Genomic DNA, 16,471 nt, shown 5'->3' with positions numbered 1-16,471 from the left:
TATTTATTGCAGAGCTTACCTTGGAGCCAGGGTAAATGTATTTATATTTTCCACTAAATTGGTAAACTTCAAAGCAAACAAAAATATTCCAACTGTAGTGTTGACACTGCATCTTTTTGCTGCTCTGCCCTAAATAAGGGTGGGGGTAATGTGAAGCTCAATTAGTTGCACGAAAATTCCCTGCAATGCTATTCTGTCAACTGGTAAATGCCTGCCTGGTACAGCTTTGGATTCATAAATGCTTAGTTTGAAAATATCACAGAAAAACACATAAAGATGTCAAATCAAACCATATTTATTCCCAGCGGAGAGGATGAGAGTGCTCAGTGGACACTGACAAATGAGCGAGGATGTGCATGAAGTCTACGTATAGTGACGCTTGAGGAAATATCCAAGTTTCCATTTTCAATGGGTAAATTGAAAAAATGCAATAAAGTAGAGAACATCAAAGAGCCACAGGTAGATTCGTTTTTTTCTTGTTTGTCCTCCCGCGCTCCTAGAACCTCCCTGTTGTCTGTGACTCAGCGTCATCTGAAGAGTACAGTCCTGCCTTATTAGCCGTTGCAGTTTCTATCGTCGTTCGCCTCACATTCTGCGGTAAAGGGTTTCCTGTGCTGACTGCCCATGGTGCATTCAGCAACAATATGGCTTGGGTGCTGATGATGATAGTATAAAAGTCTGAGACGAACACACTGATTGCCGCTGCTTTTGTTAGTAACAAACAATCTTTGAATGCAGTATGGACAAAAATGGTGTTGCAGTATGGACACATACTAATAATCATGTCTCTGGGTTGGCATTGTTTGAAACTCTACTGGGATTGTGCATTTGCTATTGAGGTACTTTAAAGTCATTGGGTCGCTGTAAAATCTATAAGAGTTTCTGCTAATTTGCATGCTATAAAACATGGTTTAAAACATTTATACATAGTAAAATCCTCTAAGTCTCTACAATAGTACGTGCTACCTGGATGTGTGTTTATTTTTGATGCTATTCATCCATCCGTCAATCTCATTAAGCTTTAAATCAGCACCTTGATTCCACTGCTGATTTTCTTTCTCCCAATCTCTTCAGGTAATGAGTGCTTGCTGATTCACCAAAGCTTGAGCTGAAAGGCAGTCCACCCCCTTATCCAGTGTCCCAAAAATTGCCTCCACTGATGGCTTTACTGCAATCCAGACTGTCTGCTGTAATCAGTCACCTGTTTTTTTTTTTTATGACATTCTCATGTTCCACCCTCTAATCATACCTCCTACACCTCAGATTTCTTCCTCGTTGAGTCTCATGTTTCTTCAATCTTCAACTCTCCCCCCAAACCATTCCGTTTATTATTTTGTGTTATTGTTGAGTGTGTTTCTTTCCCATTTGTTTCCATATGTCACAGTGCACTGAGGTCATGACAGGAACGGGATTTCTGCCGAAAGATTTTGCTGCCCCGGTGGCGGCTCATTTCTCTATAGCGGCCGCGGTCCCGGTCTCGGCCGTACGAGCGAGGCACCAGCCCTGCCAGGAAACGCTTGGCACGGCTCGTCAGGCTCTCCCGTCGTCCAGCTGCCGGGTCACCATCTGTCCATCCGGGTCCCACGCAGTCCCCTCTCGCAGTCCGCACCGCCGCCTCCAGCAGCTCATTCGTGCCGTGTTCTAAAGAGGCAGAGAGCTCCAAGTAGACGCAGTCAAACATCATGGCACTGGATTGGGCCTCTGGAGGAAAAGAAAAGGAAGATCTGTTTTTAGAAACCTGTTTCTCATTATAAACAGAGCTTCTGTAGGAGCTTCAGTTACATAGATATTAAAGGCAGCAGTCGGAATCTCACAAACATTAATTGCTATACCAATGTTCCACCCTGCTGTCTGATATGCATTACTACTTTATAACACCTTTAGATGGCATGCTTACAAAACACCATCTTCTAAACATCTGGCACCTTTGTCAGAGCACACTGTAATAAATTCAATTCCATCCAGGAAGAAAAGCGATTTATAATTGTTAACCCCTTGGTGCCCATTGTTACAAATATGCAACCAACCCTTTACATTACCCTCACAGCCAGGTTAACATGTACATTCCCCCAGTGCCAGATATTGCACATTCAGTGTGGACCTAGGAACCTTTGGCAAGCACTTTTTTTCAAGTACAACTGGTCCCTAACAATAACCATTGTAATTGTTGACTTGCCACACATTTTTAATATACATTGGAAATAGAAAGTTTAGAAATGTAAATTTGGCAACTATTTAAGGGCAAAAATATTATATGCATATTTATCAAAATTTTAGACAAACACATAATTCAATCTACTGCAAGTTAGATTCTTTATCCCTGTTTTTGTGATTGATATATATCCTTCCATCTTTATCTGTCTGTATCTCTATAACCCAAAGCCTGTGACTATCAGCACAGAGAGAAAAAAACAGGCAGTATTGCACAGGGTTAATGGTGCCTGTAGCTGTGTTTTTATAAGGTAAAAATCTATTTTTTGTACCACACATAGAGAAAAATGGTTTCTCTCTAAATGCTGATGCTGGTGGATAAGAACAGGTGACAGCGTGTTTTGTTGACAATGCCCTGTATGTGAGCTGAAAGTGCTTTTTTGTGCCTGGTCAAACAAACCATGATGATAAGGTAAGCTGACATATACGGATCATCCAGCAACAAATGGGCTTCATTGTCACGACAAATGACTGTTTTTTTTTTCTGTTTGCTTCAGCTTTCGAGTTCACCATATCTCCTAACAGAGATAAAACCTGAGAGCTGGTTTCTACCGAGTAACATTAATAAAGCGGTTTTCCCTTTCATAATAACTCTGTGGTATATGTAGGAATGTAAGAGGACTACACGTTTGGTGGCAGATGGAACAGGTCAGCCCTAGATGAACTGTAAGTGGGTGTTATAGAGAGCATTTTTTAATATAAGTCTCTAAAGCACTCAAAATGGGATGAAACCAGAACAAAAAAGGGAAATATGTTAAAATAAGATAAGTATTTAAAAGCATTGATCATTAGTAGCAGGAAAAAAATAAAATAAAAATACTGCACCAGTAACACTCAGTACTTCTAAAATGTCCATTAGCTCACGGTTACTACTTATCCATTGCCAGTGTCATAATGGAAGATGAAACAACTACTTTCTTTTAGAAAAAGAAGTGTAATTTGCAAAACTGGTATAGTGTACCCTGTAAATCTATTTTCTATTCCAAAAACTTTTATGTAGTTGAATTACTCAAAATAAATGTATATAAGCATCTGAAAATTTACTGTAAAACAATAATTGCTGAATATGTTGTTAAACAGAATTGCCATAACCACACGTAGTGCAGCAATAAACGAAACATGCTAATGGCTTTAAAACACTGGGATTAAAAGTTGGATACTAATTTTTATGCAAAACAGGACAGGTCCTTGTGAAACTCTTTTAAAAAATTAACATGACTAGAACAAAATACAGTCAAGGCAACATTAGCAGGTGAGAAAAGTATAGCTAGAGGGAAAAAGGGTTCTTCTCTCAAAGACGTGATCGTAGCTGCTCTATGGTGATCTGGCAGTTCACATCCACCTGTAACCAAACAATTTGTGCTTCATGCTAACTTTATAAGTTTACAAACCCCTAAGGATACTTGACCAATGTTCATATATTATTATAATTAAAACATTCAATCATAATTTAAACCAGAGCCTACCAAATAATGTATAATTAAGTCTAACAACTTGCTTCTTTCACCAGTTTTCTTCAGAGATATGGTGCCAAATACACAATACAAATATGACGCAACACAACGTGAGGAGATTGGCGTGAGAGGCTAAGAATAGAGCCGTTTCTCCTCCACATCGAGATGAGTCAGATGAGGTGGTTTAGACATCTGCTTCGGATGCCCCCTGGACGCCTCCGGTGGGAGGTATTCCAGGCAGGTCACCCTGGGAGGGGATGGCCTAGCACAGGCTGAATGGACTGCCTGAATGGAAGGCAGTGGTAATGCATTCATTACAAATGCATCCACAAATGTGTCAATACATCCACATATTGACTGATACAATACAACATAAAAAGGTAATATTGGCCGAAAATATCAGTCAACAAATGTATCTGTCTATCTCTACTAGTTACTTCCTACCGCTGCTGAGAACAGGCTGTGAAAAAAATTACAACCCTCTGAAAAGAAAATAATGCTTTTCAACTCATTTTGGCTTATGACATTCTTCAGGGCCGCAAACTCATCTTCCCTTAATGATTGTTCCAAGTAGTGCTGAAGTTTTCCCCTGACAAACCCTCTGAACTATGAAAGCCCAACAAGGGAAATAGTTAAAAAAATAGTTTTTAAGAAAATTTGATCTTCATAAGCATAAATTTTTATTGATTGAAAAAAGCATTTTATTGATTTTAAGTGTGTCTGCAAATATTGTTCCCCCTTTGGAGCTTAAATGATAATATAAAATGTATCTATAACTGTTATTTTATTGTTGCTGGAAGCTCCAAGCAGAGGTTATTGATATTTTGAAGCCATAAAGGCAAACAAAGCAGCACATTCTGATTCTATATACAATAAACAGGGTCCATGGCCTGCAGCTGAGAGATTGGGAAGCTGCCAGAGTGAGAATTCACAGTTTGAAAAAAAATCTTGGATAGAGAGGAGTAGCAGCAGTGCTGTTAGCCAGGGACTGTACCAAATGACTGAAAGCTAAAACTAGACACACAAACCCCACCAATTGGCTGAAAACACAAAAATAACCCCTGCTTCATGGCACAGTTCTTTGCAGTTGAAAAGCTCTGGTTTTGAGTCTCACTTCCCTCCTGGAAATGTTTACATGTTGATTCCCCCCTCTGCCCTCTGGTATTCAGCTCCTAGTTTTTTGTGGATCCTTGATTAGTGTATGAACATTTGTAAATTTGTAAATGTGATGAGGTGAATCCGTATCTAGTTACCACCGCAGCTCTTAATGCTCCATTCCTTTTTTTCTGAAATCTGATTTATTTGTGGGGCTGTTTAAATTACCATCAAAATGAAGCCCATATCTGACTCTGGTGTGAACAGTTTGCCGTTGTAAACTGACCCGCATGCACAAAAGAACACTAACAATATCATAAAATAAATGTTTTGCTGCAGTTTTAAGTATTCAAATAAAGCCATTCACTCTGTCAGGAACTGCTTTAGGGAAATCCTTTGGGGAAAATCTGCACATAAAAATCCTGTATTCAGCTATTTGAAAGAGCTTTGGCTGCCAGCTTTGTTGTTTGAATGAGGTAGCAACTTCAGAGAGACTGATCTCTCTCAGAAATGTAGGATGTCCGAGGAAACTTTTAATGATACAATCACCGCCTCTTCTCTAGACTCCTAAGGCAGAAAATGTGTTCCTTAGTTGTTCAAACTGCAGTCATATTCAAACAGATCAGATGTGGATCGGATTCAGGATGACATATGGTTTGTCCTTAAATTGTGACTTGAAATGGTCAGATTTGGGGCCAGATGTAAACATCCCTAATCGTTCTACAGAGTTTCACCTGGTCAAGTGAACCTTTTTGGTTACATTTACTGACAGTGGGAACTAGGTGTTTGGCTAACTAGAAAAGCGCCACATAAATCTAGTTAGCATTTATCTACAACCCTTACTCTTACTAGTTGTCTTCCGCTTCATCCGGGACCGGGTTGTGGGGGCTGCAGTTTAGCAGATACCGCAGACATCTACTCCATCTCAGCTGGGGGAAGCCCAAGGTGTCTCCAGGCCAGCAGAGAGACTTAGTCCCACCAGTGTGTCCTGGGTCACTCTTTGGGGCCTCCTACCAGTGGGACCTGCCTCGAACACCTCCCTTTGGAAGCATCCGGGGGGGGGCGGCAAAAAAGATCTCCAGGCCACCTCAGCTGACACCTCTCAACTCCTCTCATCTTCAGCATCAAAGTTAAAGACAAAAGCCTATCCAGTTGTGTTCAAGGACCAAGGTTTTAAATATTTGAAACCATTAAATGCATATGGATTGTCCATATATCTATCTTCTGCTACTTATCCATCAGGGTCATGGGGGGCTGCTGACTATCTACAGCAGTCTATGGGCAAAAGGCAAGGTACATCCTGGACAGGTGGCAAGTCCAATGCAGGACAATACATATACATACACCTAAGGGTAATTGAGAGACAACAGTCCATGTAAGAGTCTTTTGGACTAGGGGAGAAGCCACAGTACGCAAAGAAAACCAAAGCATGCAGGGGGCATGACCAGAGTGCTATAAACTACACCACCCTGTAGCCATGAACTTGTAACATGAATATAAAATCTATTAAATATTTTATAAATATTAGAGAAACTAAACAACCTCTCCACAGATTAGTGGCTAAACTCCCCATGTGAAGAGTCAGCTGCTCATCTACACTTAATGATATGCAATACTTATTTGAGGAAGAAAATGCTGATATATTGTTAACAGGGAAGACCAGTTAGGAGAGTAAAATAATCAATTTTAATCAAACATGATAAAACAACAAAAAACAAAACATCAATTCTGAAATGGAGGGCTTAGATTTCAGCCTCTAAGACCATCTGGTTATGCAAGACACCAGATGCCCAGTAAGTTTCAAACCAATTTAGACTTTCCTGCATGTAAAAATTAAATCTGTGAACCTGACTACATGTACCTTATTTATAGGGGAGTCCAATCTGCAGGTAAATCTAGATCTACAAAAGGACAACTTAAGACAACGCAAAAGCCTGGAACTTCTCTCTCCCACTAGTTTTATATTGAAAAATGCTTTTTGGATTAATGACCAAACATTTAAAACTACAATGATGGAATCAAATTGTATCTTTTTAAATTTTTTTTGCATATTGCCCAAACATCTAGGTTAATCTGGTTAAGTAGTGGAAGTGTGCAGTAAAATGAATATAGTGAAAATTTTTAAAGGGTGAATCTGAGTGGTGTTCTCTTTCTTGAAAAAATCTCCCCAAATGATCTTTTTATGATTTGCTATGAAAAAAAATGTATCAATATCTATTTTGAGGTTATAGATTTACTTTCAGTGAAAATGACAGTTGTATGTAGTCAGTGAAATTCATCAATCAGGACACTCTTAACTCTATTTTAAATTGAAGTTAATACTCATATTCTTTCTATCTCACAATCTTTGTCTACCTGCATGTTGACAGCATGAACATTCAGTGTGCAGCTCACAAAGACAGGGATAAAAAAGACAGAATCAGATTTGATACGGCTGTATTAATCTGACTACAGCCGCTGTTGAACCACTGCTGGGGCAAATAATATCGGCAGAGGTAATAGTTTGAGGAAATAAAGCAAATCCCTAACCGAATCAGCAATAGGATTTACAATAATACCCGCAGCAGCTGATCAAATCATCTGTCAAGGGTGCTTGAAAAAAGTGAATTGAAGGGACATAGGGAAAAACAATCGTGGAAAATAAAAAGAAGATTAGGTCAAGGCTGTGCTATATCAGGAAAGAAGACCACATGGTGGATAAGAGAGAAGAGAGTGGGGGCAGGAGATTAATAAAATAATAGCACAGGGTGAGGATGCATTGAAGACAAATCTGGGTAGCGACTGGTCAGTAACAAGATGAAAACTTCTTTCCAATTAGTAAAAAACAAGGTTTCAGTGACAAAAACACTCTTCAGTGTAACACAGATGCTGTTACTGAGTAAAACAGATGTAACATCAGAGATACATATCTATGTTTTTAGAAGCTATAGACAGTGACTACTAAGTTTATAGTCTTACCAATGCAAACAATGGTACAGCACTAAGGTAAGATGCAGAAATATTTTTCAAATGTTAATGCTATTATTACAAATAATCGGTGCTTTCATATCAAGAATGTTCAATAAATGGTTAAACGCTGTTTTGTATTATCCTGTATCATATTTCTTAAAGAGATCTTATGTGATAGATCTTATGTTATAATCATAGAATTGAAATTTGCGATCAAACATTGAGTTATTGATTTAGAAAAGGGGAGACATTGTAATAACATAGGCTAGAGCAATGTGTCCGCCAGATAGAAGGAAGAATTATGGGAAAGGAAGCAAATCCATATTTGGGATGTGGTAGATAGAGATTACAACAAAGAGGAAAAAGATTGTTTAGGGGGCTGTGGACAGGAAATGTGTCAAGGAGGTGAGATAAATTAAAACAAGAGAGAAGACACTGCGGGTATCTTTATGCTGACTGAGCGAAAGGAGGCCAGGGACAGAGGGAAGGATAGAGATGAAGTAGGTGGGGCAAATATGAATGATACTGAGAGAAGTTGGCTAGAGTGAAAGAAGATGACATGTAAGGTGGCAGATCAGGCACACATACAAGTGAAACAGGACATGGGGAACTAGAGGAAGGCAGACGGATGAGATGCACATATAGACAGAGAACAAGAAAGTTGAGTATGCAAACAGAGTGCTATTGCTAATTAATCTGAGCCCTATGGAACAGGGCCACAGATGATAAATATCTTCAGATGATAAAAATGTTCAACTGAGAGTATGTGTATTGTGTGTGGTAAAGATGGAAACAGACAGCAGGAATGTGAGAGATACCAGAATTAAAGTGTCACTGCATGTGCCATAAATAGATTTTATGAGATCAGCACTCTCAGCGAGGCCCCCGGTCCTTTATGGAGGTTGTTAAGCAGCCGGGTGGGGCATGTCAGCTTTCTCTGTCAAAATAAGCCATGTTGTCTGCTCACAGAGAACATTAGAATCCGCCTGTCAGACCCCCCAGGCGTACAGTAAGAGGGCAACATTTAAATATTGCTGACTCAGTTGATATACTTAGGTCATCTTTTTTATCAGAAAAGAATATGCTGAGTATGCTTGTGTAGGTATTTACTCCTAGACCTCTCGCTGGTTTATAATAGTTCAATGTTTAGATGTGAAAGGCAGTCATCGCAAAGAAAAGTGAATTAAGTGGAAGGGAAATGATAAATAGTCTTTGGATATATTCACAAAGGAACTCTGAAAAGTGTGTTTTGCATTTACAATCAACCTTCTTCTTTCAACCCTTAACAATGAACTGACTTAATAAATAATCTAGTAGGTAAACAAAGACGCCCAGTGTCAAATTTAAGTGTCAGTTTCAGACTAGGTGAGACCAGAATTGAACACTCTTTACCAAATGCTAAATGAGAACAAACTGCTGCCAGTTAAGGGGAAACAATAAGAAACAACGTTCTGATTCAATAGATTATATTTTAAATGTCAACAGTTACAAACATGGACAAAATTGTTACTACTCTCTGTTTAACATCCTAACATTAACTTACTAACATTAAACAGTGAGTACCAACAACCTTAAACATTTAACTCAACGTGCTCAATAAAATGATAAAAAAATTATCTCATAAAACAGGCCTGGAAAAAATAATGGTACCCCTAGAAAAGCCTGAAAATTATGTGACTTAACGGACATGTTAAATCAAGGTGTGTCACCTAATAAGCACCACAGGTGTCTACAGTCTAGTAATCAGTCAGTGGGCCCGTATATAGAGCTACAAGTAGTCACTTTGCTGTTTGGTGACATGGTGTGTACCACACTCAACATGGACCAGAGGAAACAAAGGAAAAAGTTGATTCAGGAGATTTAAAAGAAAATTTTAGACAAGAAAGTTAAAGGTAACGGCTATAGGACCATATAGAAGCAACCTTGATTACCTTGTGACCACAGCTGCACATAATATTAATAAATTTAAGATCCATGATAATATAGCCAACTTCCCTGGACATGGTCACAGAAGGAAAACTAATGTGAACCAGACACATAAAACAAGTTGCAACAAAAGAAACCAGGAAAAAACCTTTAAAGAGATTAAAGGTGAACTTTAGAATTCACCATCCATCATTGTTTGAGCCAAAAAGGACGTAATGGGGGAAAGCCAAGGAGCACACCATTGCTGAAAACAAATTACAAAAGGCCGGACTGGAAATTGGAAATTGCCACAATAAATGAGGCACAAAGATTCTAAAAGAATGTCCTATGGACAGGTAGGAAAAAGATGGAGAATTTGCTAAGGAACATCAGCTCTATGTTCACAGAAGGTTAAAAAAAAAAAAAAAATTAGGAAAAGAACAACTGGCTTTATAAACACATCAACATTGTTTAACTCCATTGTACTTGACATTGTTTTTCTGTTCCTGGGTCGATTACTGCAAGAGAAGAGGGAATACCTGAAGGAAAAACATATATCAAGGTAAAAAGAACAGTGCATAATGAGGGGTTGCATGATAGCATATGTGACAAGATACATTTTTTGAAAAGGATTTAAAAAAATAAATAAATATGAGGTTCAGGTGGATCCAAATTGGCTGGCTTAGGATACATTGACATTTGCCAAATGGATCCAAAGAATAAGCTAAGTAATAGGCTGACTAAAGCTCTCACAGGTGTGTCTGTATGCTTATTGATATCTTTAAAGATTTCTATATATATCTATAGCTAAAGAGTATAGAGAGTAAAAAAGTTATAAAAATTATAAAGCTTATCTTTACTTAGGCCCTTATATTTATGCTACTTTTCTTTTGATAAAATATAGTCCAAAGGGACAGCATATCACTCAATATGGACATTAAAGAGGTATTTTGTTTTACAGTGGGGTACTGTGAATAAGTTATCAGTAGCCACTACCTTACCTCCTGGGGACAGATGTCAATGTGAAGGGGAAGAGCAGAAGCAGATGGAAATTCTCATAACAGAAAGTGGACACAATGTTTGCATTATATCACGCATATAAACAAAAAAAATCAGAATACCTTTTAAATTCTTGAGTGTTTTTGACTGGCAAGTTAATAGTAAATGGACTGCACTTGAATAGTGCTTTGTCTAGTCTGACCCCCCCTGTATTTCTCGCTGTATCCAGTCATTCATCCGCTCACACACACACGCCGATGTCGATAAGCTACACTGCAGCCAGAGCTGCCCTGGGGCAGGCTGCCACACAATGGGGCTACCACACAATTGGACCGCTGAACACCTACAGAGGGCCTTATCTTGATCTCCTTTATCTTTATCCCCCAAGCAACAAGTGATTTAGATCATTTCAAAGCTATCACCTGGTAATGCTTTTAAAATGGTGACATCTATGTTTGAGCTTTGGGTTGAAAGGGAAAATATGCCCCGAATAATTTTTTTTTCCACAACCTATACTAGCAGTCCCTGTAATGCACGCTCGTCTTGTGTAGGCATTTATCTTGCTAATAATTTTTAAACCATTTTCATTCACAAGTGTTAATGTCTCTATAAAGGTATCCATAGCTGAATTCCTGTTACATACTGTCTGTTAACTGGCCACACCAAAATAGCATGAATTAAACAAGCTGCAGATCTTTAACTCTTAAAGAGGGTCTAGTCTTCCATTTAAAACTGCTGTAATGGTGAACAGTAACCTTATTGTGGAAGTTTGCGGCTGCAAATTTGGACACACCACATACGTTCCACGGACGGGACATTTGACGTGTTAAATGCCTATGCTGGCCATTTACTTAACTATTTGTCTCGTTATCATTGTATTAATTACTTTCAAATAACTATTTGTTGTTGGGGTTTTTTTTTTCTATTCCTTGACTACAATTCGTTTTGATCAGAAAAACAAGATTATAAAAAGAAACTTACTGGCTTTTTTTTTTGTCTGTCTGCTTACACCAATTAGCTCAATACACTGCAATGCTGTACCCATATGGGTTCCCCTCAGGATGATTGTCTAGTTTTTAGCTGTTTCTCAGCTGAATAACATTAATTCAACATGCTAAATAATGTATTCTGAAACTGCCTTTGTACCAGGCCTCCTAATCAGCTGAGATTGGTTATTCTCGCAGTACTACTCTAAGTGGGCCAAAAGCTGATGCATTTTTTTTGCTGGGCATACTGGGCATTGATTTATTTTCCTTTTAGTTTTGGATTTTTGAAGAAGATCATTAAAACACCAAAATGTTTCATAATAGAAACCGCACAATTTGGGTGATCAAACTGACCGCAAAACTCTTTTATCGCTACTGAATACAACATGAAGTTGTGTCAAGTTTCACTCATGGCAGCAATAACACTAGATGTTGGCAGAGAAAACGCTTATCCCATCAGCACCACCAAGAAGACCGTGTTCTCTTTGGAGTTAACACACTTCCATTGTCCCTTTCTATCTGTCTGCTATCTGTTCATTTGTATAACCAATATTTGTATATAATTTCTCATACAAAAATCCTTCTGCCCCTCCAGAAATAATCCAGGTCTTCTTTGTTGTTTTAATCATTTTTTGTAATGTTATGCAGTTGGTTGGAAACACTTGTGGGATGACACATTTTACATCCCGAGGGCCATACTTATGAAAGTTAATGAATTCAGTCATTATGATAAGTAACCTAAAGCAAAACTATATAATGGTTACATGCAAATGTGAAGAGATTTACCATAGCTAAAATAACTTTGCATGAGACATTCAAGTGCCAGTTGTTTTATATGCATGGAAATTACTCCTCATGGGGGCTGAGGTCTGATTAGCAATTATCCTTCCTCCATTCTGAGAAAGTCCACACTTTTTTTCTTTTTACAATTTTTGTTCATGCAAATAAATCGCTGATTACTAAAAGCTTCCTCACAGATATTTACAAATTTCACAAAATCTAAAGAGATTTATTTAAACAATAAAAGCACCTAAACAGTATCATCCATCCATCCATCCGTCCGTCCATCCATCCATCCATCCATCCATCCATCCATCCATCCATCTCCTCAACAGCAATTTTTAGTCCCTGCAGGGTTACCAATGGACTGTACATCCCGCTCCTGGGCACATGTGTCTAAATGTCCGCCCTAACCCTAAAACCTTCAATCACTATATAGAGAGGGGAGTATATAGTGGACTTTATAGTGAACTCAGTTAAAGGAATAGTACACCCAAAACATGATTAGCCTTCATTTTCTACTCACCCCCATGCTGAACAAAACTCTGGAGTACTTTTTTGATATCTCAAATGCATCTGGAGATCTGGGAGGCTTCTTGCTGTCTGCTGACATTCAAATAATGGAGGTCTATGGCGCCCGAGACAGAAAGGTCCACAAAAGTCCACAAAAACTTGTCAATATTCCTCCATACTGCTCGTCCAATGTAATCCAAGTGTCCTGAGTGGGTAGCATCCAGAATTTACTCGAAACGAAGTCATTTAGAACGTTTTAGAGCCTAAACAGTAGTGTATAGGATTTCCTAATAGCGCCCCCATGCGCGCTCACGATTCTACGGAAGCCGGCAGACCAAACCAGCGCATTCAGCTCGGCAAAGAACTCATGCTCTTCCTCAACACTGAAGTCCTCAGACATTCTTCTTTCGTTGTTTCTTTCTTTGCACAGGTAAAAAGCACATTTCTTCTTCTACGCTTGCATTATCGGCAGACCAGACGCTGAATGCGCACCTTCTTCCGGTTTGGTCTGCCGGCTTCCGTAGAATCGTGAGCGCGCATGGGGGCGCTATTAGGAAATCCTATACACTACTGTTTATGCTCTAAAAACATTCTAAATGACTTCGTTTCGAGTAAATTCTGGATGCTACCCACTCAGGACACTTGGATTACATTGGACGAGCAGTATGGAGGAATATTAACACGTTTTGGTGGACTTTTATGGACCTTTCTGTCTCGGGCGCCATGGACCTCCATTATTTGAATGTCAGCAGACAGCAAGAAGCCTCCCAGATCTCCAGATGCATTTGAGATATCAAAAAAGTACTCCAGAGTGTTGTTCAGCATGGAGGTGAGTAGAAAATGAAGGCTAATCATGTTTTGGGTGTACTATTCCTTTAACCAACCATTCTGAGAGAGGATCAATACTTTTCGCTCCCCGTTCGTCACGTGAGTCCTGCTCCCCGCATGTTGCCTGGGCCACCTTTGTTCTTTCTGGCCCCCAAAACAAATCCCATGATACTTAGCTGGGTGCGCTATTGCAAAGCATTATAGGATATGGTGCACTGTGGGACAGTTTGAGTCCCCTACTTTTTCATCTACTAGACCAAAGGTCACTGATTAGCGGAAAGAGTATTAGTGGGAAAGAAGGAGAATACAATGAGAAAAAGATGGTAGAAAAAGTGCGGACTGCTGTAAGAAGAGCAGTGAACTAGTGAGAGAAAGTGAAAAGTGTGCTCAAAGGTGACCCTGCACATTTTGAGAATGTTTGGCTCAACCTACTGCTGTGAAGCAGGATTCTCCACCTTGAACATAATCAAAAATAAATATTGATCCGGGCTCCAAATGAACACCTTGATATGTGCTTGAGAATGGCTTTGTCGCCATTCAAACCCAGCTTTAAAGCCTTGCAGGGCAGCCTTAAGCCCACTTCCCTTATTATGCCATAAAAAAGAAGCAAAAAAAAAAAAAAAAACTGTCAGTTCAGGTGTTTTATTAAAAAAAAGTGACTCAGGAAATTGTCTATATACCAAACTAAAAGATTTTTGTTCTCTACTTCAAAAACAATTTAGATTTTAAAATGAAAAAATGCTCTATTTTTATATTTTTTATTTAAAAATTCAATGTATAACATGGATGCATTAACACCTTCATGTTATTTCAGTGATAAATTCTGTTTAAAGTAACACATCATTAAAAATATCTCCGAACCATAGCTGGTTCTTGATTTTCTTTATTCAGACTCCACTGATTTTCAATTGGTTACTCCTGTAATAGACATCCGGACACCTATTTAAAATGGTATAACCTCTGTACAGCACTCTATAGAGTGGTTAGGACAGATGTTTTGACACAGCCATGTTTGCAATTTAAAGCTTTCAGCAGTTTAGATGCATGCATGCAAAAAAAAGGACAATATGTAATTTGATTATATTTTAACCTTTGTTCTGAGTCTGTAATAGGGTGACCAAATGTTGAAAAAATCCTCAAATAACATAAACGAGTTCAATCACATCTAATGTTTTTGTGCTGTCAAACTGGTATTTTTATGAAAGGTATTTCTACTAGACATTGCTTTGTTGGCTGGTAGATAATTATTATTTTTTCATTCAGAAATGATTAACTGTAAGCACGACGGCACATCAAAGAGAAGATTTTCATTATTCACTTTGGTGAGGGTCAAGTGTGCACTCGCATCTCATCCATTTCATTTCAGTAGGGATTTATTTTAGATATATTGGATACCATTGAAGAAATGATAAGATGTAAATTTATAAAGCCAGAGCAGCTGAAAATGACGCAAGATGCCATTTGATCTGCACTTTCTTTCTATGTCCTTTATTTATGTGATTTTAATCATTTCTGCAAGGGGTATTTTATCCATAAACTCTCACTAATGGAACTGTAAAAAAAAAAAAAAAACTAGGACACCTTGAATGAACTTGGCAGACTAGGCAGATGTGTTTTTCAAATATGTGCAACATAATAAATAGTTTTGGACAATGCTCAAGAGGTAACTTGACAAAATTTAGCAAAAACAAACTGTGAGTGCAACACTTCCATTGCAGCCTCCTTGTGCTAAACTGTGCTTAGTCTGAGGGTTTAAAAACTCACTGTGACTCTTTCAAGGACAGCGGAATAAGCCTCGCTCTCCCCGAACAGAAACTGGCACAATACATCACACACATCTCCTTTAGAAATGAGGTCCCTTCTCACAGAGGCACACACCCTGTTCTCATACAACCGTTCTTCCCTGTGTCACTCGTCATACTTCTTATCACAGCCCTTGCTTTAAAACAGCCCCGCCGACATCAGGCAGCGAGTAGACGGAGAGACAGGGAGGGAACGCTTGTTAGCATATTGGAAGTCTCTATGAACATGCAGCTGGTTGTGCACATATGGTGGGTCCAAATGTACATAAAGATAACAGGAGCAGTGGTGTTCTGCAAGAGGGAGATAATGCAAATAGAGATGTGCCATCTGGAACGCTAAACAAAACAAACAGAAAAACTTAAAGAGCTAAAGGGACAAAGCGACAGTGGCTGCATTTACATCCTTGATATGGGCTGAGTTTGCTGAGATTAATTGGGGTGTTCCAGTTTTTCATATCTGTATGTGGATCCTGGCCTTAAATTGCATTTAAGGTCAAAAGTCTCACCCTCCTAGAATAACTTTGAGCTTATTTGAAATTCTAAAAATGAATATTCAGGGAGTAGGTTCGCCTTGCAGCACGCTGTAAAATATTCACCTAGTAGTTCAACAAACTCATTTAAAGGCATCTCTTCAGATGATTCTATCGGATTTATTTTGAGTGATATGTAAAACCGAAACGCTATGACCCATAAACTTAGAAATACGTGGCTGTCAGCGTGCTCCAAATGATATGGACGATGTAGCAGAGAGTGCAGCTGAGACTGATGGGAAAGCCTCCGAGGCAGCAATATACCTGTCACTACTTACAATTCATTGTCAACTAAAATGTCTCCCAGCTCCAGGGAGGAGAAGATAAGAGGTGAGACTAAAAAAGGCTGAAGGCCACCGTAAAAAGGCCAAAAGTGCTGCTGTTTAAAATAAAATAAAAAAGTCATGTTTAACTGTTCT

General features: G+C 38.8%; 1 protein-coding gene across 1 annotated transcript in view; it reads right to left on the bottom strand.

Annotated features, from left to right (window-relative positions):
* Positions 1-279: 279 nt before the first annotated feature.
* Positions 280-16,471, bottom strand: part of rem2 (RAS (RAD and GEM)-like GTP binding 2) — a 60,097-nt gene continuing 43,905 nt past the window's right edge. Inside the window, exon 5 of the mRNA XM_038300552.1 lies at positions 280-1,701. Within this exon, the coding sequence (XP_038156480.1) occupies positions 1,379-1,701 (323 nt within the window). The 3' untranslated portion in view covers positions 280-1,378. The remainder of the gene's footprint in view (positions 1,702-16,471) is intronic.

The sequence above is a fragment of the Cyprinodon tularosa genome, unplaced genomic scaffold (genome assembly GCF_016077235.1).
Source record: "Cyprinodon tularosa strain WSP-4 unplaced genomic scaffold, ASM1607723v1 ctg45, whole genome shotgun sequence".
Classification (NCBI taxonomy): Eukaryota; Metazoa; Chordata; class Actinopteri; order Cyprinodontiformes; family Cyprinodontidae; genus Cyprinodon; species Cyprinodon tularosa.
Note: the sequence above shows the minus strand (reverse complement) of the source record. Positions and strands in the feature narration are given on the sequence as shown.